Source organism: Myotis davidii, unplaced genomic scaffold (genome assembly GCF_000327345.1).
Source record: "Myotis davidii unplaced genomic scaffold, ASM32734v1 scaffold93, whole genome shotgun sequence".
Taxonomy (NCBI): Eukaryota; Metazoa; Chordata; class Mammalia; order Chiroptera; family Vespertilionidae; genus Myotis; species Myotis davidii.
In genome coordinates, this window is record NW_006292095.1 from 289,026 (window position 1) to 302,104 (window position 13,079).

At 40.0% G+C, this 13,079-nt stretch overlaps 1 protein-coding gene and 1 pseudogene across 8 annotated transcripts in view; both read right to left on the reverse strand.

Moving 5' to 3' along the window:
• The window catches only part of PSD3 (pleckstrin and Sec7 domain containing 3), a 432,295-nt gene that overhangs the window by 213,797 nt on the left and 205,419 nt on the right, over positions 1-13,079 (reverse strand). For 6 of the 8 annotated variants that reach the window (XM_015565163.1, XM_006765503.2, XM_015565164.1 and 3 more), the window contains 2 exons: positions 2,103-2,309; positions 1,899-1,979 (listed from right to left, as the gene is read on the reverse strand). In XM_015565163.1, coding sequence (XP_015420649.1) covers positions 1,899-1,979; positions 2,103-2,309 — 288 coding nt within the window. Of the gene's footprint in view, positions 1-1,898; positions 1,980-2,102; positions 2,310-5,053; positions 5,278-6,351; positions 6,703-13,079 lie in introns of those variants that run through there. The other 2 variants (XM_015565165.1, XM_006765505.2) reach the window with 2 other exon arrangements.
• LOC102767498 lies at positions 7,289-8,268 on the reverse strand (annotated as a pseudogene).

The following is a 13,079-nucleotide window of genomic DNA, read 5'->3' on the forward strand; positions in this document are numbered from 1 at the left end:
GGAGGGTGGAGGGGATGGGGGCCTAAGCCATCAGTCACACATCCCTTGAAAGCTCCAGAACTGCAAGAGGCACAGGCCAAGCTGAGGGGCCCCTCCACCCCCTGAGTGCTTGAATTTCATGCACCGGGCCTCTAGTCTGTATATATGAAAGGCTAATATGCTAAGTGTCCATCCAGGTAATAATGTCATGTAGCAACGCCTGGCTTCCTCTCCCTAGTGACTAGCCTCCTTGGAGTTTCTTCATCCCAGGAACATGACTTGCTTTATAGCCAGGTGGAAACATTTACAGTTTAATCAAATGTTTGTGAAGCATTTTCCCCTGCCTCATCTCATTTGATCCTCACAGAAGTCCTAGAGTAGGTAGGTAGGAGACTCAGTAGAATCCTATTTTCTTTTCATTAGCAAGAGGTGAATAGTGATATTAAAATATTTCTTCTAATTAATTTCCTTTCAATGTACATGAATCTGTGCGTCGGGACACTAGTTACAGATAAAACCAGATGTCCCTCACTTGACAAAGTAGATGCATTCCCATGAGATGGGAAAGAAAAGAATCATTTAAAATGCTCATTTCTATGATGAAAATGTTGCTCTTTATAGTCTGCTAATCTAAATTATACTGATAAAACTTTTTTTCTAACTTTTAAAAAATAAATCACATAAGAAAGCAAAGCAAAACAAAAATACAGATCTCTCCTCCACCCTTACCTGTTTTCATTGCAAAACCTATGAAGACCCTTGATTCATGCAGAGCCACAGAAGAAGTCTCTGTGTGCATTATAATCCAAACGACCCTCCTTCATCCCCCAGGTCTCAGTTTCCTGCTTTGTAAAACTAGCAGGTTATACACATGATCTCAGAATTCCTCCAGGCTCTGACATGTTATAAACTTCATAAGATTAGATGCTGACTGGGTTCTACCTCCAGCTGCTGTTAGAAATTTACAGTACAATATGTTGTGAAAAATGAGGGTCAGATTGTGTAAGTCATCTTCACATGAGCAAAAAGTGTTACTGCCTGACACACTTTTACAGATACTTTCTGCTGATTATGTTGATATTCATTTTTATTCCATTCATGAGTTAACTCCAAAGTGCTGTCTTAAAAGGTTAATTGGTATTGTAAACAAATGCTTAGGAAAAATATCTAAAATTCTATAGTCTATGTAAACTGCATTTTAAAAAACTGATCACATGAAAACCAAATTCCCACAGATTCCATTTCTCCTCATGACTTATGCTGCCACCATTCTTGACTTTGTCACCTACTAGATGCCGAATATGAGTTCATGTAATTTCATAAAAACAATGTTTTTCTCATTTTCTGATACATTTAATATTTATAATGCAATCTGAACTAAATTCACAAAGTAACTGTGGGTTTAAAAAAAATAAACATCAGTGAGGCCAGCATAACTCAATGGTTGCGCATCGACCTATGAACTAGAACAGGGGCGGGCAAACTTTTTGACTCGAGGGCCACAATGGGTTCTTGAACTGGACCGGAGGGCCGGAACAAAAGCATGGATGGAGTGTTTGTGTGAACTAATATAAATTCAAAGTAAACATCATTACATAAAAGGGTGCGGTCTTCAAACGGGCCGGATCCGGCCTGTGGGCCGTAGTTTGCCCATGGCTAAACTAGAAGGTCACGGTTCGATTCCCAGTCAAGGCACATGCCCGGGGTTGTGGGCTCGATCACCAGTATAGGGCGCACAAGAGGCAGCCAATGATCTCTCATCATTAATTTTTCTAGCTCTGTCTCCACCTCTCTGCCTCTCTGAAATAAAATTTTTTTAAAATCTAAACAAATAAAAATCAGATTTTAGCTTCAGCACATTACTTTCTCTTCTTAGGAGAAATTTTTTGGAGGCAAAAAGAATAGAAATTTAATCTTACCTGAGAGACTGATCCAGCGTCATTCCTGTAAAATCAAAAAACTTCAGATATTCTTCTGCAACTAGTCTGCTAAATTCATTGCTATAAGAAAGCAAAATAGATTTGGTTATTAATATAAAAGCAAGTGTGCGCGCGCGCGCGCGCACACACACACACACACACACACACACACACACACACACACGGCCTTGGGACAGAACGTACTTCTTGCCTAGGTGCTTTGCGACATCCGACCTTTTGAATCTGTCTAGTTGATAAAGGCGTTTGGCCAACCTCTTGGCTGCTTCTACGTTGCTGCTAGTGCCATTACTGAGACTTTCTGAGGGCTCCCTTTCCAGAATTTCCGTGTTCCCCATTTCAGCATGAGCCTCCTCCAGCAGTCCTGTTTTCACCCCAGCATGGCTGCGAGAACTGAAAAAGAAGGAAAAAGAAGTCAAGATTTTTCTTGCATGGCCAAAAACAGGGAAAATAGCTGAAAAAATTATCATGATACTGTACAACCAACTAAATGAAAAAACGCTTTTAAATGAGATTGTTTTATGCTTTACCATTTGTACACCATAGGCATCTACAGACACAAACGGTGGACCTTTTTTAATTAAATTCAAAGTTTCATGGCAATTAACTGGTTAATTATTCATAAAATATTGTCAGTTACTATTTCAATGCACTAAAGAAGTGACTGCTTAAATCCTGGATAAGCAGTTCTCAAACCTTTTGTTTTCAGGACCTTTTCATTTTTAAAAGTATGGAGGACTCCAAAGACCTTTGGTTATGTGAGTTATCTCTATTGACATCCACTATATTAGTAATTAAAATAGAACATTTTCAAATATTAATTCATTTAAAATTCCATATCATGAAAATAAATATATTCTTATTAAAGATAACTATATTTTCCAAAACAACAAAGTTTAGTGAGACACACAACCGTAATTCACATTTTTTACACATTTCTTTAATGGCTGGCTTACTAGAAGACAGCTGCATCCTCATAGCTACTTTGACATTCAAGCTGCATTAATGTATTGATTTGATTGAAACAGATTAAGAAAAAACAGGATCACACAGATATTTAATTACTCTTAAAATCCTTTTCAGATCATTGTAGATATTATTTTCTGATATGACACCCAAATAAGACAGTGGTAAGTTCTTAAAGGTTAGTTGCAATATAGAATCTAAACTGTATCAATGAATGTTTTGTAGGAATATTAAAATCTATCTTACACTTTGAATGGATCTTTTACCAGAAATGATTCTGCAACATACAATGGTCATTTGCAAAATATCTGTTGACATATTTCATTATGAAATATGAAAAAAATCACATTCATTAATGTCACCGCTAATAATATCTTCAAAAAGTCTAAGTATTGGGAAGTTGTCGAATTTTTGGTACGGATCTAAGTTTTCTAAACTTCTAGTTTTTTGATGGGAAGCCCACATTTTATCATTGGCAATAAAAATTGTCAGTTGTTTTCCTTAAAGTGATAGACACACTCTATATATATCCAAGAAAATGTTTGCCAATAACCTAGTTCCCAGTCATACTTTGAAGGAAAAATGGCATTCCATGAAAAAAGGGAGTAGTTTACAGCTCACAACTCTAATTATGTCCAAGTGCTTTTCCTGGAGACGGCCATCCGGAGCAGAAGTGCTTTATGCATATTTTCCATTTCATCCCATGAGAGATGAAAAAGGCATGTAGTCAAGGATTGAAATGTAATTAATGTGTACTGCTTAATCAAGGATATTTTTAGGTGAAACTGGCCTGTTTTTATTTCAAGTGCACGGTAGTAAACTGCAATATAGCAATTAGAACAGTTTGGTGCTACTCCCTTGATTAGTGCTAAGACACTCCCTCCCACTGCTTTTGTACCATCAATGCAAATATGAACACAGTGAAAGAGGAAAATAATGCTGTACTGTTGTTATAAAATAACTTTGATCTCACAAACCAACTGAAAGGGTCTGGGGAAGCCCCACAGACCATGCTGTGAAACTTCTGTTCTAGAATGCTACATCACACAGACACAAAAACAGAAGAACTTATATGCATGTATGCATAACCCCTCAACACAGACAATAGTGCGGTAAAGACCTGGGAAGGGGGCGGGAGTGGAGTGGAAGGGGTTAATAGAAAGCAAGGGGATGTCTGTAATACTTTCAATAAAGTTAAATTTTAAAATATGTATTTTATAAAAAATAAAAGAACACAATAAAAGGAAATTACCCATCTTTTTTTTTGAGTAATGAAAATAAAAGGGTGATTTTGTTAAAAAAATAAATGAGAACACAGTAATTTCCAAATCTTCGTTTTAACTTGGTAATAAAACAAAGCTATTTCATGATGAACTCCTGTGTGTAAGTAGCCTTCCAACACATTTACAACAGACTCTAGACAGTCAGAATGTTTCTGTAATGGACCAGAGAGTACATATTTTGGACTTGTATGCCACCTAAGGCCCCTTCCACATGATTCTTTGTTTCTGTTGTTTTTTTACAACTTTTAAGAACTTAAGAGCCATTTCAGGCAAGGCTGAATGAGGTCCATAGAGTAGTTTGGGTGCCCTTGCCCTATCCCATACTTCTTTAACTTGGTCTGAATAGTACTAGTAAGTATAGTAACCATTTATTGTCTAAAACAGGATACTCTGAAGAGGGAACAGGGATGACCAATCATTCAAAATGTAACTGTAATTATTACAAGTAAAATAAGCATTACCAATAGAAAGAAATTCATTGTAAATTTACATAATGAAATACAAAATTCACGTTAGCAAAGATGAGTATTTTAAAAACTGCTCAAACTCTATTTTGTCACCTATTCTATCTAAATTATAATTTCCCATTTATCCACCAACTAAGTGTTAGCCTGGCAGCTTCACTAGCACTGAAATGTAGTTGGGCTACTCTACAACCAGCTGATACACCAAGTAGCTCCTAGGGGCAAAGTCCCTGACTTCCCCCAATCCTGCCAGACCTGAGGGGGTTAACTGTCCCCAGGAGCCCCTCCCCAAGCTCACTTTCCCAGCTATGTGCTGTCCTGAAGGGGACTACCAGGAAGGAAAAAAAAGAAAGGTTATCCCACACTGTCTCTGAGACTCAATCAACCACAGGAAAATTCTGTTCTATGCACACGCCAATCACACCTTCCAGAAGAGACTTTGGAGAAGCTGGAAATACAAGGTGGGGGTTTATCAAACCCATGCTGACTTATTTCACTGCAACTATTCATGGTATTACTTCATTTTATTAAAGTCAAAATCAAATGTGAAAATGTAGTCAATTCCAGGACAACAGACACAAACTAGAGCCGATCCAGGAGAACCAGGATGCCCGGTAACCACCTTAAATAAGTTTCCAGCAGAAATACCTACAAATGACAATAAATTGCTTCATCATGGTGAAACCTTCATGCAAATACATTTAAATATTTTTTCATTCTAAACCTCCCTCTAGAGCAGTGGTTCTCAACCTGTGGGTCGCGATCCCTTTGGCAGTAGAATGACCCTTTCACAGGGGTCGCCTAAGACCATCCTGCATATCAGATATTTACATTACGATTCATTAACAGTAGCAACATTACAGTTATGAAGTAGCAACGAAAATAATTTTATGGTTGGGTCACAACATGAGGAACTGTATTTAAAGGGCCAGAAGGTTGAGAACCAATGCTCTAGAGAGTTGACATTACCCAGCCAGTTTTGTGAAATTTATCTTATCGGAAAATGAATATTTAATTATTACATATAGAAAACCTATAAAAAATAAAGTCATAGAAGAAACTTCTTTTAAAGACAACTTTGTGTTTTCTCACATAAGTGGTGAAATGTAAAATATGTATTCCAAGAACGATTTTAGTTAAAATCAAGTAATTTTTATAAATAAATAAAAATATCCCTGGAGTTGTGTTCCCATGCCTTCTCTTACTCTATTAACTTATCATGTTGCAGGAAAATGTCAAAGAAAGAATTTTCTTCTCAGTTAAACTGGTACTGATTGTTTACTTCTCAGGGTAAATTCACAGCATATACTTAATCACTCCAGGCAAACATGTAGTTTATACATCATACTGCGAAGATTTTGTTTAAGTACAAGATACTTATCCTAATGAGCATATTTTTTTTAATGTAGTAGCCAAAATTATTCCTATTGTTCACGTTTCTCATTCCTCACATTTGCCTCCTCTTTCTACTAGCTTTCCCAGCCGGTCTATTTCTCATTTTCCTCACATTCACCAGAAGGTAATATTAAAATCTGTAGGCATCAGATTTCTCTGGATTTTAGCAAAAAAAAAGAAAATTAAGAATAAAGTGAGGTTAAATACCTCCATTCCTAGATGGCTTCATTCTGTCCCACTTCACAATTTACCAGATTATTTGAATGAGAACAGAGACTGCTCCTTTTAAATCAGAATGTATGCGAAAAGGTGGCAAGACAAACTCACCAGCAATAAGACAGACACCAAGGGAAGCTCATCATGGAGCCCAGGGTGCGCATGGGCCATACTTCCTCTTCTCAGCCCCTTCCCAGTATCCATTCGCCCACAACTCCAGAGTCTGCTGGTCTTCTAGGGATTCCAAAGAACTGGCTCCCTGTGAGGTCACATTACTATGACCTCACATTCTCAGCAGTGTTTATTGTTGGGCCTTTTGTAATGCTTTCAGAGCCTCAATAAAAACAGGAGCCAGAACACAGGGGCCACTGTACATGAAGAACATAAACAACAATGGCAGCCGGCCTTGTTCACATTTGATCAAGCAGCGTGATGGTCCCTCTCCGAGAGAATGACACCCATTTTGTTTCCTGGAATACACAAGACACTGTCCACCTAGTCTGTTGAATATTAGATGCTTTTCAATTTCCTCTTTTCTATAGTTCCATTTTTCTTAATAATCTCATAAGGTGAAATCCCTACCAGTGACTTAAATGTAGAAAACATTTCCCAAAAGATTCTCCCTATGTTCTATCAAACGCTTGTATCTCATACCTCTAAGCAAACATAACACTATTTAAAAAATCAGATCGAGTCTGACCATCAAGCCTTTTCATGACCTTTTATTTTTTCATTTTTGTCATACTAGGATTACCAGATTTTTCAAATAAAAATAATAGGACACCCACCTAGATCTGAATTTCAGATAAAAAAATAATTTTCAGTGTATTTCAAATATTGTATGGGCATTCTGAACACTAAAATATTATTTCTTGTTTATCTAGAAATTCAGATTTAACTGGACTCTATCTCCTGAAATGTTTGCCCTCCTCGGCTTTATTTGAAGAATTCCAATAATGGTGTTCTCTGACTGTGAATTGGTAGTGCTTTTCACAATCAGGCTACCGCCCAGGTTTGTGTTTGTTTGTTTGTTTGGGGGGTTTTTTTGGTGGGTTTTCTTTTTCAGTTTAATTTTGCAAATTTATTTTATTCAACTTGGAAAATGAATACAAACCCCTGTGTTGTTTTGGGGTTTTTTTTTTTTGTCAAGGGTGGAGGGTATGGCAGGAAGAAGAAGGGAGTACGAGTCGAGGCAAGGTATGAGCATCACAGTGGCTGTCTCAGGTCCACAGCCCTGCCGGGGAGGGGACTCAGGTACGGAGAAAGACCATGGTAAGGAGGCCCAAGATGTAGGCCACCACCAACTTTAGTCCCAGGGAGACATGCAGGATTTGGGGCAACTGGCTACCCAGTTCATCCTAGAGTGGGAGCAGCAGGAAGGCCACCGAGACTATGCCAGTCAGCAAGAGCAGGAGGAAGGAGCTGGTGGCCAGCTGTGGGTGGGATTTCTCAGGTAGGTGTCTGGTCATGGGTGGTGCTGTCCAGGAAGGAGGCCCAGGTGGGGCGTTAGGTCAGGCTGTCCCTGAAGTTTGGTAGGCTGGGGCCCTTAAAACCAAGGTGAAGTCCTTGCACCCCAACACTCAGCCTCAGCTCCCTCCTCAGACAGCTCAATGCGGAAGTGGTCCTGGATATAAAGTGGCTGGCACAGGGGGCCAGATGGCGAATCACAATGTCAATGCAGGACTGAGGCTTCACATATCCTTCTGCGTCAAATACTGTGTACTTGGCAGGTGCTGTGCACAGGACTCTCCCATGGGGCTACAGAGGATCAGCAGCTGCCGGGGTGCGCTCAGTTGTTCCGCCCTGAACCCTAGATCCGGGGGAAAGATGAGGATGGGAACGACAGGTCCCAAGGAAGGAGGGGCACCCCGGATCCCCTGCCCCAGAGCCCTGGGACCCCCAGCTCCTGGTCCTGGGGTGCCCCGCGGAGCATGCAGGTTCTAGGCAGTGGGCCATCTGAGGGCTGAGCTGGGGGACAGGGCCTGGAATTTAGCGCCTCTGGTCACCACACCTGTCAATCAATTTGTGAGCAGAGGAGGCTGCACCTGCCCCCAGGCCCTTTGGGCACTTCCACCACACCTCCAGGTTTATTTTGACTTGCTTCTGTGATTACATTTTTACTCCTACTAGTTTTCTATAGTTTTATCAAGACGGTCTCTCACTTGCCTAGGACCCACCAATTCTTCTCTACATACAAAAGGAAGACCCTACCTCTTTTCTTTGTATGCTCAGCCTTTCCCCCCAACCTGCATACTGTCACCACAGATGTGATCACATGCCTCCTCTTTTAGATTTATTACCGGACCACTGTCCTCACAGTTGGGCCACACGGAAATATTACCTGTGTTTTTATATCCCTTTCACATATTGTTCCCTTTGCCACTCTTGTTACCTCCACCCCCAAATTCTGGGCTACCCAAAATTCTGCAAATTCTTACTGATCCTATGCAAGTCCGGGTAAAATAACTACTTTTCTAAGAATCATGCTCCAACTCCCCTCACTGCATTTTCAGAGCACAAGACTCTGGCATATACTTTTATTATAGCTCTGCCTTTTAAAAACCCATCTCTCATCTACCACTACCTTGAATTTCATTTTGTATCCACATCACAAGAGTAGATCGAAGTTATTCAATATCTGTCAAAAAATGCAAGAACTGGGCAATGATCTGTCTCCATGTCCCCAATGTTCTGCTATCAATGACATGCAGCACAAACTTCTAATTCATTATAATTAATCCTGGGAACATTCTAGAGACCAACATCAGCAGAGGGCACTAACTATATTATTTCCTATTTATTTTGAATTTAAATTTTGAAAAAAATCTTTAAATTATTTAATTGTGGTATTAAAACTAGAATAAATAAACTAGGCTAAGGTGTCAACATTTTTCCTCCTGCATTTATAAAATATGTCCTGGGATATACATACAAAACAACATACAAAATAACAACCCACAGCCGCCTTGTTAAATTTTATACACGGGATAGAACAAAAGTAGGTTTACAGTTGGGAATATACCAAACACAGTTTATTCTTGTACTACTATTTATTAATTATTGCATTACTTTCCAGATGAACAGCTATAAACTTACGTTGGCCCCACCCTGTATAAGCATGGCAAAGGCAATTCAGAGGAATCCCCAAGAGTGGAAAGAAATGTCCTCACTTGCAAGTGGGATAAAAAGACCAGAGAGAGCAATATGACCCTGTTGTCATTCTTCAGGCAGAAGATACAGACACAGAGTCTGGGACCAACAGGCTCGTGAAGCTAGGTCAAATGCACAGCTTTCATGGCCGGAATGAAAGTCAACAAGAGGTCTAAGTAACATCATATGAAAGATACACTTAAAACCTTGAAGCATAAATTGTCACTAAGAAAGAAAATCTTATTGGCTATCATTATCTATAGTGTTCATTCCTCGGGCATTGCAGAGATGTATATAATCCAATGTTGAAGGAAACATCAATGAGAAATGATTCAGAACAACTACAACACCTCCAGTATTAGCGTTCACCCGACAGCATCTAACATAAGTAACCATGTGCCAGCCACCAGACAAGTGTTTCCTAGGGATTGTCTCATTTGATCCTCAACCTTACGAAATGATAGACCCATTTCACAGATGGAAGCTGAGGCACAGGGCTGGACATGGGCAGTGGGACTCCAGGACTCAAGCATGGAGTCCTCTACTATATTCATTTTACTATTTCTAGTCATTCTCTGGTATGATTCAACAAATACTAACGAATTCCGTAGCATGTGCCAAGCAATGCTTTAGGTGTTTGGAATACTTCAGTAAACAAAACAAAAGGACAAAAAAGACAAAACAAAACAAAAACACCCTTCTATTGAGAGGAGCTAAAAATAAACTACAGACATAATCAATGAGCATATAATATGCTTGAACAGGGGTGGGAACTTCCGGCCCACAGGCCGTAAAGGCCTGTGAAATCATTTGATCTGGCCCTGCCAACGCATTAGGGGTGAGTTAATTAAATGTGTGACCAAATATAGCAGGGTAATTTTTAGGTTGATAATTTTATAAGGCCCATTAATGATGTTATAAATATTCAAATGGCTCTTGGCAATAAAAGGTCCCCCACCCCTGTGCTAAGGTGACAATTGCTACGGAAAAGAAAAAAAGAGCAAAGAAAGAAGAGATCAGAACTCCCAGTTTTGGGGTGAGTGACTTTTTTTATATATAAAGTGGTCATGGGAGGTCTGAAGAAATTGAAAGGCACAGTTGCCATCAACTTAGATGGGGAAGGTCAAAGTTGGCACAAGTTTTGAGAGAAAGAAGTTCCATTTAAACACGTTAACTTGGAGATGACTATTAGATATCCAAGTAGACAGCCTGATAGGAGGGTATGTGAACATTCCAGACATGACTTGTGCCAGGGGCCCACTCCAGGGAATTCCCACTCCGCTGGCCTGAAGTGGCCTCAGCACTTTTCTTTTTAAGGTCCAAGATGATTCTGAGATGTGTCAGGACTCGAGTCGCCACTGCACGCCATGAGGAACCACTCTAGGCCTATCCTGGGGAAAAGGTAAGGAATCGGACTTGGATTTGGGCAAGATCACTTTTGCTTACAGCATGGAGGAAAAAGAGCAGGGAGACAAAATTGAAGGCCAAGAAATCACCTAGGAAAGTTCTCAACACAGACTGGTCAAGAGACAAGAAACTAAACTGAAAGTGAGTTCATGCAAATATATATATAAAAAAAGCCTGCTCTGAAAGATATTTAGAAAGTAAAATGAAAGAACATAATGGGTGATTTGGGATGTGTGTTAAGTGGTGTTCACTGAGAGGGCAGAGGCTAACTCTGACTTAGAAGCTGGGCAGAATGTGATGCCCCAACCAAGATAATGAATATAAGAGGGAGAGAGAGGTGTATAACAGCGAGTGCGTCCATATGCAGAGGAACAGGAGACAGAAGGAGAAAAGGCCATGAGTTTGATTCGAAGACATGAGAAGTTTAGGGTGTCCACAGGATGTCCAGGCAAGCTGTCTGGTAGCCATAGCAACCATCCCCACCCTGTGGAAACTCAGTACAGGAATAGTCGTCCCCCCACATTGGGGGTAGGATCCCCTGTGAGAGGCTGTAGTGTGCCATATGACCAAGGAATCCTTAAACGTGCCAACACAGAAATACCTGGTACTGCATTCATCTGAACACGACTGCATTATAGTAGAATTAGGAGGTCTCCCGTCATTTATTAATGGGATTCTACTTGCAAGTGTTCAATTTGCCAATGAGTAACAATTATTAATTTAGAAGCTGCTAAAAGCAAGTTCCATCCAAGTGAACCACTAAGGTTCAAACATTGGTTCCATCAGTCACCATTTGTGAGACTTTGGGTAAGTTCATTCTTCTCTGTGAGCCTTAGTTTTCTCATCTATGAAATGGAGATAACAGACCAACCCCCATGCTGTTGTGAAGATTAAGTGAGAAGTTCCATGTAAATGCTCAGTGTACTGTCAGCTCCCATCACCAGATCCATTTTCATCCCTAGTCCTACTCCTACATCCTTAAGATTCAAATTGTGCCCTAATCGGCTTGGCTCAATGGATAGAGCATCAGCCTGCGGACTGAAGGGTCCCAGGTTCGATTCCGGCCAAGGGCACATGCCTAGGTTGTGGGCTCGTTCCCCAGTACGGGGTGTGCAGGAGGCAGCCAATCAATGATTCTCTCTCATCATTGATGTTTCTCTCTCTCTCTCTCCTTCTCCCTTCCTCTCTGAAATCATTAAAGAAATATATTTTTTTTAAAGATTCAAATTGCTTGGTTATTTGCATGACTGCGTGAGATAATGACATCTGACAGTATTTTATTTAATGGAAACTGCTATTTATATTGTATACAAGTGTTAGTAAGCGCCTAGTAGAAATTAATACTGACTTAAATTGCCCCAAATGAACCCATTTTTGACACATATAGAATATATTTTCTCTAGAAGAGACTTCATCTTTCTTATACATGATTTTAGGGCCTTTCAAAGAAAACCATAAATGATTCCTAATAGTCAAAATTCCTAATAGCTATTTCTCTGTTTAGCACAGAGGCCAAAATTCAGTCGTTGCCAATGAAGAATTTTAAGAAGTGTCATCCAGAGGTTCTGTCTCCTCAGCCTACCTTTTAAAGCACCTCCATTTTGCTCAGCCCTGCATTCATGATTCCAGAAGAGGGCACCAGCGTGCAGGCAGTGGCACAGAAATTGACCAAATGCACCAGTGAATAAAATACAGATTGCCTTAGAAGCACAGATTTCCGGTAAATAAGCGAACTCTTCATTCCAGAGGTTCATACTCCTCTGGAGGCATGAGCCAGCTGATGCAGCTTGTCATGTTTTTGCCTTTTGGGTTTGTTTTGGTTTTTGACACTAACTTGCAGCTTTTCTGGGCCAGCACTCATATAAAAATGTAATATCTGCAATATTACCAAGTCAGCTTCAGTACGACCACATCATAAACATTTCAGATGACTCCTTTGCAAAGCAATTGTTACTGGATGTCCAGTTTGGGAATAAAGAGAAAAAATGACACAAAATCTTGTGCAGGTTCATGATCTGCACAGAAGCTTCTTCGTGGAAACTGGGATCCGTGAATCCCAATTCAGTGGGCAAGAAAGGGAGAATGAATCATTTGCATGGACTAACTTGTTTTCCTGAAATGCTCTAAAAATGTCAGTGGACATTCTGAGTTTATATCCTCCATGGAAACTGCCTCTGGCTATGTTACTTCACTGCCTTGATGCGGCATTAAAAATCTCATATCACTCTCCACCCTAGCAAAAGGAAATAAAGCAAAAGGGCAACTGCATACTATTTCCTTGT